This window comes from Sinocyclocheilus rhinocerous, unplaced genomic scaffold (assembly GCF_001515625.1).
Source record: "Sinocyclocheilus rhinocerous isolate Xijiao unplaced genomic scaffold, SAMN03320098_v1.1 scaffold287, whole genome shotgun sequence".
Classification (NCBI taxonomy): Eukaryota; Metazoa; Chordata; class Actinopteri; order Cypriniformes; family Cyprinidae; genus Sinocyclocheilus; species Sinocyclocheilus rhinocerous.
In genome coordinates, this window is record NW_015633524.1 from 2384052 (window position 1) to 2399736 (window position 15685).

A 15685-nucleotide genomic window follows, 5' to 3' on the forward strand; every position below is an offset into this window, starting at 1 on the left:
TGTCTCGTCGCTCCGGCCGGACAGGGCATCATCACAGTATGTGAGGGGCGTAACATTTCTGTCTCATGCTTGAGGTATTCGGCCAATCACAACGCATTGGATAGCTGGCCAATCACAGCACACCTCGCTTTTTCAGACCGATGAGCTTTGTAAAAATCGACGCGTTTCAAAAAGGCGGGGCATAGAGGAGAAACAATAATGTACAGTATGTGGAAAATAATGTGTTTTTTTAACTTTAAACCGCATAAACACATTTCATTACATCAAATACACCAAATAATGTTCTTTTTAGCAGCATCATATGACCCCTTTAACAAACCATACATCAATGGAAAGCTTTTTTTTTTTCAGCTTTCAAAGTTGACCCTTCAAAAATCTAAAATTACTGTTTTGTTTTTTTGGGTCCAGGGCCACACACACACACACACACACACACACACACACACATATATGTGTGTGTGTGTGTGCGTGCGTGTGTATTTGTGTGTATGCAAATTCTGACCACATGACCATAGCTGTTTACTTCCAGTTGGCGCCTCCAAAGGATGATGTCTGTTAAAGCGCCATAAAACATGTGTGTCATACACACACAGAGTAATATGTAGGCTATATGCTCTATTATTAATGTTGTAGTAAAATAAGTCACAAGACATGTCAGTAATCACATTTGTGAGCACAACTTTGAATAAGCAGATTCATTCACATTACGAAAATCATAATCAAAGTATTTGACATTAAACACAGTAAAAGTAAAAAATAAATAGCCTATGCATGTTGGTTTACTTCTGATACTAGAAAATATTTTTATTTGCAACTTTCTTTTCATCGTATTGAGCTACTTTGGAATTTCTCACCATCTTTCAGCATGTGACCAGGAATAACTTTTAAAACTTTTCAGATGCAGTTTTATTTCGACTATCCACGGAGTGAAATGCTCTCACTCAGCTAGAATAATATGGGGATTAAACGAGTTACGTGAAACGTGTCGTTTTCATACACCAAAACCACTGCAAGAGTAAGCATTTGTGTGACTGAACATTTGACTCAAAACACGACTGAGACATGGCAGTTGTGACAACTTACCCCGTCAACACCAGTAGCCTGCTAGTTCTACCAACTGTCCACATATTAGACTGTTACACTAAACAGCAATACAGTTTGAGTTTAACAAATTGATACAAATTCAAATCACAATTTTAAACGAACTCGAAATCGATTAATTATCATGCAGCTCTTCAGGTAGGAGAATCACCGGTTCTTATAGCCTACCATAATAATCGCATGCCTCGTTCGCAATTATTCATTCAATCAATCAAACAAACAATTTGCGGGTGTTTTCTTCATTCCGAATAAATATCCTTCTCAGAATAAATTGCACTTACCGTCATTCAGAGCAACATCTGTAAAAGCGTATGAGTTTTATTTTCACTCGCTCGTGACCTTTCAAAAAAACAACAACACGAGTCTGATGAGGAATCTGATGGGATGCAACAGTGTTTGTGCAAACATCTCATAGACTACTCACTTCCACCCTCTCTCTCTCTCTCTCTCTCTCTCTCTCACTCACTCACTCACACACACACACACACATTCATTAGATGATTAAAAAGATGAATCTTATTTAAAAAATGGTTTAAAACACGAAGCAGGTTCTTAGAAATGTACTCATGACGTTTTTAAATATTTTTCAAACAAAAACAAACAAATATATAGTCTAGCCCTAGGCTACTAATTTCCACAAAAAAGTATGCTAAAATTTAAGTGTGATAATACTTCAAGTTCACTTTTAAAAGATGAGTATACAGTGTAGCTAATCAGTAATTAAAATGTTTTCAAACATGTTTTTAGTGTATGAACAGACATTAAAATTGTAGGCTATATTTTAATTAGACATTAAATATAGACATATATTAAACATTTCCATTATATATAATATATATAATGGAAATTTTCCTTACATTTTTAAGAAATAATAATAAATGATTATTTCAAACTAGTTTTGACAACATTCTTTTTTTCAAGAATTTGAGACTTCAAGTTAAACATTTCTTTTCTTGCTATTACACAAATTAGTTTGACTGACAAAGATGATCAAAGTGAATTTTAATTCAGAATGTTTATTCAAGTTTTATTCAAGTCATTGCCTGTATTAACTGCATTTTTAATGTATTATCTGAATAACAATATATCTGAACTAAAAAAAAAATTTAAAAAAGTTATGTCAGTGATCCATGTGCCTTTTCAAACTTAAGTGCTTTTTAGGACTTAGGTCTTCTTTGTGTTGGTTTGATATGAAACTTTCTGAGCACAATTTGTTTCTGCATGAACAGTCGGTGGAGAATGGTGTAATTCATCAGCACTGATCATTGACGTCCCTGAAGGTCAGCTTTGGTAATGAAAGTGAATGTCACGGCCAAAGAAAATAAATGATTTATGTGGCTTTATGAAATGGCATGTCCACCTGTGGCTGTGAATGTCACTTTGTATTTCTCTAACTGTCCATTGCTTTCTCTCGAAGATCCATCATCATGATTTGTTTCATAATTCTTTCCACAATAATCCATGCCCTTAATCTATGAAAAGAACAAGAAAAGTCCTCCAGCTCTTCAAAGGTTATGTGCCTCTATTGTCACTGCATGGGAACATAAATTAGGTGTCATGTCATTTCTGTAAGACTTTCTTTATAGGTTACATTGATGGTGTTCTTTAGGAGTTGACAGCTCCCCATCCACTTCCATTGTATGGAAAAGAGCAGCATTAACATTCTTCAAAACATCTACTTTTGTATTCAACAGAAAACTTTTTGAATGACAAATAATTCATTTTCATTTAAAATTTTTCTCCAAAAACAAAGAAATGAAGAACATATGCACCCTCTTTCTTCTTTTTGTTTGTTTTTTGGCTACATGCACCATGTCCATCATAGAACGTTTATTCATGCAAGATCATGTGTCCATGAGCTTTAGTGTCCTTAAATCAATACGATGAACACTGTCCATCTATTGTTTGGTTTTTTTTCTCGTGTCCTTCATGTTCCTCTTTGCCGTGCTTGATGCAGAACTTTATGCAGAAGTTTAATGCAAGCATGACTGATTGCTTGCACTGATTTTGAATGCCTTGGCATCCATCTCCTCCCTTGTTGTCACTTTAAATATTTAAGCTTTTGAAGCACTTGCCTCAGATCTGCAGTCTCAAGACGTGCTGCGAATGTTAAGGGTCCTTCATTGTTTAGTTGTAGGGTTACTCTGGAAGCCAGCCAACGTCAGCAGTTGCACAAACCATAAAGAATATAGAGGAAGGAATGAATCTTCGCTTAGACGCTAACAAACAACAGATCAGACGAATGAGGTTTAGCACCTGAAAAGTGTCTTGGCCTGTAGAAAACATATCCGGTCCAATGGATCCATTACAGAATATTAGAATAAGAAAAAATACCAGTACATTAATGTTTATATTCTCACTGTATTAATATCATAAAATATGAGTTTATGCCAATACATCATCTACACACCCACAGCCAGTTTATGAGTGTATAATGAAATTATTTAGTGATTTTTCTTGGGGAAAATATATGTCACAAGCAATTTCTGATTAATGTTTTTTTTTTTTTTTTTTTTTTTCATAATTTCCCCAGGCTTCTCATTTGAACCCACATACCGAAAAAGCAAATTCCACCCCTGTGAAGATGAATGGCATTCAGGTTAGTTACAAAACCTGTTCAAAGCATTTCAGAAGCTGTTTATTAAATCAAACAGCATATTTTTAAAGTTTATCAGGAAATTATTGGAAGAGTTTGAAGTGCTTTAATTGAAAGAGAATATATATATATATATGGTACTGTCCCTCAGAGCACAGGGAGTCTTGCTGAACTTTCTCTGAACCAACAGGTAAAGTGAAAATATTTAGAGGAAGCTGTGACTAACTGGTATTTGAGTGTAAGAGCTGGTGTTTGTCCAATTCATTTCACACTGAATCTGCATCGGATGAGCAGTGTGAGGTATAGCCTTTCCACACACACTTACGTTACATTTTATTTATTCAATTTATTTTAAATGTATTTTAAATTATTATTATTATTATTATTAGTCTATTATCATCATTGGTTTTTATTTTTATCAGTCTAATCTAGTATCGAGATCCATGGCAAAAGCAGGTTCATTGTCATAACTAAGTCCATTTTTAAAGTCTTTGCTTGTTTATTCTGTTTTCTTCTTACATTTGTCTTTGAAGTATTTTTAGCCATCAAAAATTGCTTCTGGCGCATGTTTATTAATTGTAGCCTAATTATTGTTTATTTTACTAATGTACTTTTTTTTTTTTATCGATTTCGTGTGTCATTGTTGAATATCTTGAGCAAAAACGGTCATTTATTTATTTATTTTACTCCTTAAAATGATATCTGTCATTTACATAACAACTAAGACGAGTTGCTATTGGCTGCCGCGGTTTCTTCTTTCCCCCGCGCGCAGGTTGAAATGGGATTCAGATATAGGTTAGGCTATAATATTGTCTCTGCATTGATTCAATACTTAGGATGGTACAGAATATAATATAATATAATATAATATAATATACCCTCTGTCGCCTCACGGGGACACAAACGTGATTTTGAAAAGTGGGGGGGACATGTCCCCCCTGTCCCCAGTGGAAATTACGCCCCTGCTTAAAAGGGACTAGCTGGTGAGTATACGAACGCTTCTATAAACTCACCAACTATAAAGCAGAAACAAGATTTATGACTCAAGTCTGTATAAATAACCTATTGGGCGTGTTATCTAATTATTCAATAGCTGCTATTAAAGAATTACTTATCTTGAGACAATATTATCACCAGGATGTTATCAAATTACTGTAGGCTATTTGAACTTCTATGTGGACTGGTATTTAGACAGTAAACATGACATTCTGAAAGTGATAGAAGACAACATGAGTTTTGCTGCACTAGTTGCGATGCATGTACTGTATTTTAAGTTATTATAAACTTTCTCTCTGGTTTCCAGAATAAACCAAATCAAAAGCTGGATGCACTCTCAGATAATCACGGTGTAACGTTAGTTTGCTACTTTTCATCATCTTCAAGTGCCAATAAGCTTAAACATCATCATGATGGCAAGTCGAAACAACACAGCCAGTGCTGCCCCAAACAATAATGTGAAATACTCCAGGCTGGCAGATAGTGATGAAGGCTACATTGATCTACAGGTGAGAAACACCGATGCAATAAAATATTTAAATTGTGTTATATTGTTTGTAGCATAAATTAATAAACACTGTTTTATAGTTCAAGAAAACACCACCTAAAGTACCCTACAAGGCTATTGCGCTGGCAACATTCCTATTTCTGGTTGGCTCTGTATTGATTGTTGTTGGATCCCTTCTTTTGGCAGGATACATTAATGTTATGTTGAGTAAACAAAACTGCAGTATTGTAAATATCTGTCAGTATGTTAGACAGTAATGTATGGTCTTGTTCTAGTACCCAGATCGCACGATTCCAGTACTCATCATTGGCATACTGATCTTTCTTCCCGGATTCTATCATCTGCGGATTGCTTATTATGCTTTCAAGGGTTACCGTGGTTATTCTTACGATGACATCCCAGACTTTGATGACTGAATGGATCTGGTCATTCTGAATGCTGTTACTTTTATGTGTTTTCTGCAGATGTTGCATGATTTGCCTTTAGACTTTCATTCTCTGTTTACTCAGAGTTTCTCTAGAGGAGAAACTGTGGCACACTGTGCTTTATTGAGCTATCTTTATTTTACCAAAAGAAAACAGAAGTGCAATATTAAGCAAAATAGAGTATTTATTTAGCTAAATACATAAAAGGCCAATGAGAAATATGCTGATATTTTCGTAGCTTTTATAAAACTTGAAAAAGTATTGTTTTAAAAGCTAGAAAATGTATTTATCTGTAATGAAGCATTATTTACTGTATATACACTATCAGTCAAATGTTTGGACACAAGTATCCCAGGATGCACCTCTTGAAGTCCTGAGTATCCACATTATTTTTTCCTGTTAAGAGCGTTTACTGCAGTTTCACCGTTGACTGCACTTTGTTATTCTTCTTGTTATTTCCCTACAGCGCCTAATGAACCAAAAGTAGCTTACTTCCACGTTGAAAAATAAGGTGGATACAGAGGTAGAATCTAGGCAAAGGGTGGTTATATTTATGATATTTATGTTGTTTCCTTTTTTTTGCTTGCTACATTTCCTCATATACTTTTATTTGTGTTCCCATACTTGCATATTTGTTATTTTGTAATTTTAATGACCTTACCATTATTTTGAAGTGTCGAAAATAGTAATATTTTGACTGAGCAGATGTGTCCAAACTTTTAACTGGTAGTTTAGTTGCTATGCAGTATTGTTTTTGTGGAATAAACTGGTTTTATTCATTTTATTGAAAGTGTTTGAAGGAAGTATTAATGTTCGCCGCCTTGTGCTTCTTATTTTTGAGGGAACAAAAAGTTCTATTTTGAGATCCACTGAAGGATATGAGAAGTAAACATTTTTTGATTATTTATTTGTTTTTTATTTATATGAACATTTATTTATTTTAAGTGAAGCAGACGAAGGGTTAATATATATATATATATATATATATAAACATTAGACTCATTATATGGTGTACAGTACAACCGTACTTCTCTTACTGTTTTATGGTAAGAGAAGTATTGTATTCTGAGCAATATTAAATATTAAACTTTTATCGAATACCTGGATGATTTACTACTACATTTGTCAAAAATGTGAAGTAGGCTGTACAACAGAAGGCAGAGAACTGGGTATCCAATAAAACAAGGCGCTGCACTTGACCTTCAGATTTCAGTGTTACTGAACCAGAGGTAATATCAGCCTTCATATTTTTCTTTTCAGTGTATGCTTTTTGACTCATTACTCATTACAGTTTTTATTACCAACTTTAAAACTAGATATAGTTTGCAGAATTAATCATGCAACATAATGAGGGCAACATAGCATACTGCTATTTGGAACGTTTATTGGTGCATAAAGTACACTGTTTCACATAGTATTAAAGTATATACTGTGAAATATGCAGCAGGATAGTGTTCCTTTCCGAATGTGAACAGCCTACGCTCCCTGTCCTGAAGAGAAAACACAAGAAACTCACTGCCCTCTAGTGGGCAGTAATTGAAAGTGTTGGTCCCACGATAAATAGCATGTGATCTGCCACCGCTAGGGGGCTCGCAAGCGACTGTTTGATCCGATCCCATAAGACACTTACGGTATAGTAGCCTAATTTATAGTAGGCCTATCAAAATTAATCATAGGCTACCATTATTATTAACCGTGATTATAAATAATATTAGTAATAATTATTTTTGTTAAGAAGAAGACAAAGTTTATCTTGGATTATGATCCTATGCATTTCATTGCAGTTAAAGCATAATAGATTGTAGTACGTGTTTGTATTTTACAATACAACACTTAAATACTATGGTTTAGCTGCACTGAAATTCATGGCAACACCCATGGCAAACTTTCACTTAAGCTATCATTTTATCCACACCACATTCTATGCCAGCTCTTATCGCGAGTCGTCATAGATTACTAGTTTACTGGGGGTTTGCAGTCTCACGAGTGATTTCCGTGTGCCCAGATGACAAACAAGTTTAGAATCTTGACCAAAGTACAACATCAGACACACCTCTGCTCTTTATTATTATGACTGAGGTCAGAGTTATAGCGAAACACACTACGCTGTAAAAATGTAGGGCTGATGAATAAAACGTTTTTCTGTATTAAATTTCAGTTGTCTTGCGACTGGTAAAACATTTAACATTTTAAGTGTAACTTTGTTATTAAAACCGATTCTTTCTTTAAACGTGACAGCTGATTATGTGTAAATGTGTGCACTGGTACATTTGTTTCTCCGTGTGCGCTCTGCGCATGCGCGCCCGTGTTTACATTAGTTAGGTGAAACAGCAGCGGGAGGAGTGAGTGAACTCAACGCGAGAGGTACGCTGATGCGCGAGCTTAAACCTCCCATAGAGACAAAGTTTATGCGCTTCGTTTTCCTCACTACATTCACAGAAACAAGATAAAAACGAAATATCACTGGCAAAATGTTTGAAGTTGTCCTTGAGAATTGATTGTGATATGGAATTAACGCTGACAGAGTATAAATTCTTACTTTTGGAATAATTCTCATCGTGGTAGGCTATTTTTCTGTCTTCAACGCAAAACAGCGCTGTTTACCACAGCTGATAGATGAAGTGATACAGGTGAGTATAAACAACAGTTTACTCTGACTTACAACAAGTTCCGTTCTTTAAGATAGCCTAGACTAGGTTGGAAAGAAGGAACATTTAGATTAAAAATGTAATGTGTAGCTAATAAAAACACTTCTGTCCGGTTTGTGTAATCCTAAAACCGAAAGAACGGTAATTGCAGCACTATTTAATTCCGAGTATGTTTAAATTGCTTGTAGGCTACTTAAGCGCTTAGTATCTTTAATAAGTTATGCTCATCAGTCACTCTACACTTCATATATATGGTTTACATACTTTCCTACTCTACTGTTTCATCATGTTATCTATCTATCTATCTATCCGTTTTTATATTATAACGCACAGGATCATGTTAATTTGCCAAAGTTAAGTAGTATATTGTAAGCAACATTTATATGCTCATTTGTCTCTATTGATACAAAGTAGATTATGGCACTTTTTGTTGTTGTTGTCTGTTTGTTTGAGTAGTGGGGGATTTATCTAGCGTTTGACTGTCAGTGGCAGTTCAGTGAGGACGAATTAAAGGTTTTAATTGCCCCTGCAAGGGGTCCAAGTGGATTTGTGGGGGCAGGTTGAGCAGAATTTCCCGAATCTACCCAGCAGAGGCTTGCAGGATGTTGTAGATTAATTTCTGACATGTCCATATACAATACAACATAGGGGTGAATTCAGGTTGATTGGGACACTTTTCCCCAGTCATTTCAATGGCAAAAAGTGTCCCAATCAACCTGAATTCATTCCTGTATCTGGACATTTATTGTTGTTCCCCCCTCTTGGGTTAGGTAACTCTTATTGTATTGCCGTTACTGAAGTTCATTAAGCCTTCATTGATCAAACTTCCCTAATTGAGTGTAAACAATCCTTATTGAGTGTAAACAATGGTTGTGACAATGGATTTTCCTTTTGGTCAAATGTTAGCCCAGTGTGATTCACGTGTACATCCTGAGTCAGTCACATGCGTAAGGTAGTCAAATTCACAGGAGTACACCACAGTGAATGTAGGGACATCGCTCTTATTTACAGTGATATTAATCGTTCACTTTTTCCAGGCTCACTGAAGCCAGATTATCCTGGATTACACTGAGAGTCTGTGTCTGATCCCAGCTGTCATGAATCAGTGAGCATTCATGCATAGCACCATGCAATGTATGGATTATGATGCTTGCATATGCAATGGTGTTAAATTATTATCAGTGGATAATCTGTAATCAACACAATCGTGGACATGGCACTTTCTCTCCTCACCAAACGTCTGATGACGTTTTTTGAGGGTTTGACACTTTTGAATTTGTACGTGCTTATTTCTGTCTCTGTTAGTTTTGTTTGTGTTTGCACCACTGCAGGAATTTGCATGTTGGTAAGGAATGACAAATTCATGGCCAACTTTTGGGTTGACCGAATGTTTTTCCTTATACAAACAGTGATCTCATTCCTTTCATTTTGTTAAATTTTTTTAGATTAACAGGTTTATAATGGACTAAAGCAACCCACCGATAGCAGCTAAATCTCTATTATCTTTCTAAAATGTGTTTGGATGTTTTTTTTAAGTGCACATCTGGCTGCATCATCGGTTGAGTTCATAAAAAGGGTATTGTTAAAGCGTTGTAAAATAAGGAAAGTCGGTTAACATTTCTGACCTCTACAAATCAATGGTCAGTCCATTTGGCTGATTAAATCCGTGAGCTCCAGTGTAGCCGCGATCACGTCAGCAGGGAATCTGCTCTGAGCCTGAGAGTTTCAGGTCCAGCTGCTGTAGATGATCTGTTTATTTGCTCTAGTGAACAAATGCGTTTGTAAAGTAGGTCTCGCTTTCACAGTATGACGCAACTTCTGTTTTAAAAGCTTTTGAAGAGTAAGGTTGCTAGTGTTTAATTTTTCTTGTTTGTTTCATCCTTTACAATGTTTTCTGTGCTTCTTTGAAGCTCAGGTTAGTTTATTGCTTTGCCACATCTCAGAAGAGCACAATTATGTGAGGTTTTGTTACATCTTTGGCCTCATTTAAAGTCAAAATGAAGTCCCCTTAGAATCTCATTTTACTTTCATGAAGTGAAATAGAATATTCAGTGACACAATATTACAAATTGGGAATTTAAACATTTAAAGGGGGTATTATATAGAGTTCTAGAAGTAAAGATTTTTGGATGCAAAGTAGCATCACCCTGGTTCCCTCTACAAAAAAAAAAAAACAGGATTTTTCCATTGGTTTTTGGATTATTGACGTATCATTCATCATGGAAAATCTTCACAAATGAACACTACTTTTTTATTATTTTGATGCCTAAATACAATCACCAGAGGTAAAAAGCTAAACATACATGGTTATTAACAAACTATATCACGGTCACATGATTTTAATGTCACCTTCACTAAGCATCTCTTTCAGTCTTTATTTAAACAAACAAAAAACCTCTGTAGTTAAAATAGTTTGTGAGAGTGTGATTAAAAAACACAACGAGGCTGTGAAAGCGACTAGTGAATAGAAGTTTTCCTGTATAATATTAATGTTTAATGTCCCTGAAAACCTCTGTAGTCCCATTAGCCACGTGTTAGGAACCACCCTTTTCAAGACAAGTAAAAGTTTTAAAAAATCGCAAGGGAATATTACTGATGTATTTGATGTTACTGAATAAAACGTGAAAATATCTTGACCTTGTGTAAACCACAGACCTTATTTCAGTCACTTAACTAAAAACCCATTTAAAAAACCATTAACATCGGGACGATGGAACCAGAAGTACTAAAATACTAATGTTTCTGGGGTTTGGTCTACAAAAATATGCCATCCCCTCAACCTGTAGCAGATTTTGCTTTATCAATCACTAAATGTGTGGCCTTAGTGACATCAGCAGAAAAAGAAAGTTGGAAGTGCAAGTTATTACATTTTTACAGACACAATTCGAGTTACAAAAGCTAATAGTGAACTAAAAAAAGTTTTAGTGTCAAGTTTGCTTTTTTGTTGACTTTAATATTCTTTATCTGGTACGTTAGAACATTTTTACAGCCCAGCTTGATTAAACAACATTTCTGAGTTTCATTGTCATCCTTTTTTACTTGAATGCAGAATAGGTCAGATATGAATAATTGAATGACTGGTGATCCTTTTGCATTAAGCTCAAGCTTGTAATGAATGGTCTATATTTAGCTTTCACGCTCGATTTGGCCCAGTTCCTTCTCATCACAGCCAGATTTATAGACTTTGAGAAATTTGTGACACGAGTTCAGCCTGTCCTTTGTAAACCCCAAGAATGAATGGACGACCAAATTGAACTCTTTCAGTGCCTTGAATTAGCATATCCCACAATATGGTCCCAGTTTGGTGTCATTTGAAGACAGAAAATGGTATAATTCAACGTTTGCTCTTTGGTTAGATGAGATTTATAATGATCAAGTGCTGTAACCCTTGCCCTTGAAGGTTAAGAAATTGGATTTTACTGCCGCTACAACAATAAATCAAAAAGATAGCCTTTGTGTGCTTAGTAATTTTTGTAGGACTTTGGTCTAGCTGGGATGGTGTTAAGATGTGGCTAACATTCCCATTAAGATTGAAAACATTATTTCTCAGTGATTTGTGAATGTTTAAAATGTCCATTTTGTCCTAGTTATTAGAACCTTATAGCCTAGAAAAGGGAATGTTTAATTTTATAATTTTGCAAACATTTTGGGAATGTTACTTTTGAATGTTCTCTAAATGTTTTGAAACAAGTAGGAAATAGCAACAAGAATGCTAGTCAAAAAAACGTACAATGAATTATGTATAAATAACATTTTGAGAATGTTATTAAAGTCAAGATAACTGTTCTATTAACATTACTGGAGGAAAGTTTGTTCACAACTTTGAGAAAACCTTGCTAGAACATTAGCTTAAGTTGTGGGAACACACAGCAAACAGTAACAGAGCACTTCCCTACCAGCTTTTATCAGAGAAACAGGTTTATATAGCTGATGCATTGCATTTTTCCAAAAATTCTACTTAATTACTCAAGTTCTCATGATTTTGTACCACATGTTCTCTGAATGGCTGAATAGACGCTAGCAAAGTAAACAGACTGGTAGCCGAGTGTGCGGTGAGAAATGTGTGACCTGTGGGATTGTCTTGTGGGTGGGACCCCTTTCAGGATTCTTCAAGAATGGCTCTCCCTCGTTGCGCGGGGTGGTAATGAGCAGGCGTTTGCATTGTTCGCTGGTGCATAGTGCACAGGCTCACAGTGAGCTAAGTGGAGCGCTAGCTTTACCCTTTGCACAAGTCACACGCTTTAGTATTTCCAGCGTCACCCGACAGACCTATTGCTTCTTGATGTGTTAATGATTTACTGGAGACATGCAGTGTTAGACTGATAACTCAGTGACATTCGGGCATTCATTGAGGGCATATTTGCAGTGGTATCACAACTTCCTGTCTACCCACATGGTCATTATTGATGGTATTCGCACTTGTAAAGTCATCATTACACAGGTTAAGTAGATCAGTATCTATAGCCTATATGAGTAGCTAACATGACATGCCAAGAAGTGACACCAGTGTCCTGAACAGTGTTGGGGAAAGTTACTTTTAAAAGTAATGCATTACAATATAGTAATGCTCAATAAAAAGTAACTAATTGAGTTACTTGGTTACTTTTTATGAAAAGTAAAGCATTACATTACTTTTGCATTACTTTTTGTCACCTATGCGTGGTTTACTTATTTATTTTTAATAACAAAACCCCCAAAAGTTATATTTTTGGCAAGTGAAATAAATAAGATTTGGGCTGAAGGAAGTGCGTCTACCTCTTCGCCTCACTCCCAATTTCTCTCAACATGGGGACAGGAGAGCTGTCAGTCAACTTGTGTTACTTATTTGAAAAAGTAGCTCAGATATTTTCTTGTAAATTTAAAAGTAATGTGTTACTTTACTAGTTACTTGAAAAAGTAATCTGAATTTGAAAACAAAGGGCTTTTCAGTGGAATTAGTCATAATGCAAATGTTCAATTTTGCATAGATATGTAATAAATAAGAGAGGCTTTTGGTAGTTACAGTGTATTTAATCACATTAACGGCTGGAAAACTTAATTTAACTGGCTTACACAGTCAGGAGCGTCTTCTCATGAGCTTAAGACATCACATGCTGGACTGGAGTTTGACTCATTGCTTATGAGTCAAACTCATTTTACAATTTTTAGGTTTATAGATGAATTAGTTCAATTCAGAGATGTTGTTGAGCTTACTGTGTATATACAATACAATGCGTACATAAGATCCCATAATCCTCCTGTGTGCTCTGAGATTACAGGAACAGGCAAAGCTAAGGAGGTGTGGATGTGTTTGTGACATACTATATGGTTTAGCTCATATCCACTAGTCAGGTCGCGTTTAGCATAATGCTTTCTGTGGTTGAGGTTTGTTTGCCTGTCGTTTGATCTTGTATGTTTGATGTTCTTCAGGTATGTGAATCTGTATGAATACCCATCATGCTACTGAAGAACCTTCCTCTGTTGGAAGTCATTGTTGCAGTGCTGTCCCTATTCAGTGAGTATTATACAGTAATTACTTTACAATTGATATACACAGCAACCTTCTTCTCTTTATTAGTCACTAGTTTAAATATATATGTATAGTTTTTATTGTTATTTACAAGATTTCCATATATTTTCTCACAATCTTAGATCACACAAGTGCAGCTGAAGTCCACGTCCGTGCCAAAAAAGGGGACACTGCAGTGTTGACATGCAGTCTTCCAGCCCTGGATGAGGGCAGCTCTGCTCCTCAGCATGTCATAGAGTGGGTGCGTCAGGGCTATGATATCCCCATCCTCATCCAGTTTGGAGTGCACGATCCCAGAGTGCATCCCAACTATGACGGTGAGTGCCTAAACACGGAGAGCTTTTTACAGGGGTCAACAACCTCAGGCACATGAAGGGTTGGATTTTTTGTTAACACTGTTACATAAAAAAAAGAAAAAGAAATTATCAAATTAAAATAAAAAAGTAAAATTGGATAAATTATGAATGGATGATAAATAACAGGGTTGATTTTTTTTGTTTTTTTTTGTTGCAAAACTGTTACCATGCATTAAAATAAAATCTATCAAATTAAAGTAAAAAAAATAACATTTGAAGTAAAAATTATTAATGGATAATAAACAACAGTGTGGGAATTTTCATGGCACTGTTACCTTGCATCAAAAATAAACCTGAACCAAATAACACAATCAAGCATGAGGGAAAACTAGGTTACTGAGCACATGGGTAAGGAAAACACGACAAAACGTCCTTGGGTGTGACAGTAGTGAGAATTGGTCCTCAAAATAAAGTGTTACCAAATTTATTAAAATGAAATGAAAAAAAAAAAATTGGAATAAAAATTATGAATTGATAATAAATAGCAGGGTTGCAAATTAAGCCTAAATTAAGCTGTTGCTCGGTCAAGGATATCTAATTTTGGATTAGATGCTGATTTGCTGTAATTGCTAAATTTATTTTACCATAAAGTAAAGAAAATACATGATTATTATTTCATTCTTACTAATTTTTTATTCCTAATTCTTATTTGTTGTTGTTTTAAATTGAGCTTGACAAATGCAGAGAATATTGAGGATATTGAAAGAGATAATGTATTTGTTTTCCCATCCTGCTGTTGAAAGGGTCCAAATAATGTTATTTTTTGGGTGTCTCACACTTTTCATGTTAAATTTTTTTGTAATATTTGAAAAATCATGCAGCAACAGGGTTGACTTCAAAAGATACAGCTTTTTGTTAATGAAAATTGGTCAGTAATTGCAACTCATTTTTATTACAATGAACTGAAAACCATTTCAACAGATTTTATTGACATTTTGGTCTTGGATTTAAATGCCTATACATTTACCTCTGAGTTGGGACAGGTATAGCGCTTTTCGAAAAGCTTGCCAAGCATGGACTGCCATGTTGTAAACCACATCCTACTATGGACAATGCAGTATCTCTCACCTCTTTCGTAATTCATTCTCCTGAGTGCCACTTCGGTTATAGTGTGTCTCAGCTTACAGTAACTCTGCTCTTTTGAGTGCTGTGGGACCTGCTAGTTTCTCCCCCTCTCACTGCTGAAGTCCCTATTGTGTCTTTGGGAGTTGGAATACAAAGGGTGTCTATGGGGAAAAGAGTCTTTCAATAGGCTGAAAATACTCCCTCCCCACATTTTAAAAAAATGCAATGGCTCTAATACAGAAAGAAACAGGCTGACTTGGTAACACTGCAAGTTTTCTGTGCTTGATGAGCCTCACCTTCCAGGCAGTGAGTGGGCGACAGGTTCAGCCCTGCAGTTTATGCATGAGCGCAGTGCGTCCCTGCGCAATTAAACAAACTCTCGTAGACAGCACTGCACCTGTTCATCGCGATGTTGCCCGGGTGATGGAATGCAAACCTACTGAGCATCAGCAATAACTAGTTAAGTTAACTTATAGCATGG

At 35.6% G+C, this 15685-nt stretch overlaps 2 protein-coding genes across 2 annotated transcripts in view; both read left to right on the forward strand.

The window, feature by feature from the left end:
- Positions 1 to 5103: 5103 nt before the first annotated feature.
- On the forward strand, positions 5104 to 5617 carry LOC107744140 (transmembrane protein 230-like). The gene is made up of 3 exons (XM_016557648.1): positions 5104 to 5202; positions 5282 to 5423; positions 5484 to 5617. The coding sequence occupies exons 1-3, from the start codon at positions 5104 to 5106 to the stop codon at positions 5615 to 5617; spliced, it is 375 nt and encodes a 124-aa protein (XP_016413134.1).
- A 2415-nt stretch (positions 5618 to 8032) lies between these two features.
- LOC107744139 (protein turtle homolog A-like) overlaps positions 8033 to 15685 on the forward strand; it is a 33233-nt gene continuing 25580 nt past the window's right edge. Inside the window, exons 1-3 of the mRNA XM_016557647.1 lie at positions 8033 to 8256; positions 13684 to 13768; positions 13906 to 14100. Of these exons, the coding sequence (XP_016413133.1) occupies positions 13711 to 13768; positions 13906 to 14100 (253 nt within the window). The 5' untranslated portion in view covers positions 8033 to 8256; positions 13684 to 13710. The remainder of the gene's footprint in view (positions 8257 to 13683; positions 13769 to 13905; positions 14101 to 15685) is intronic.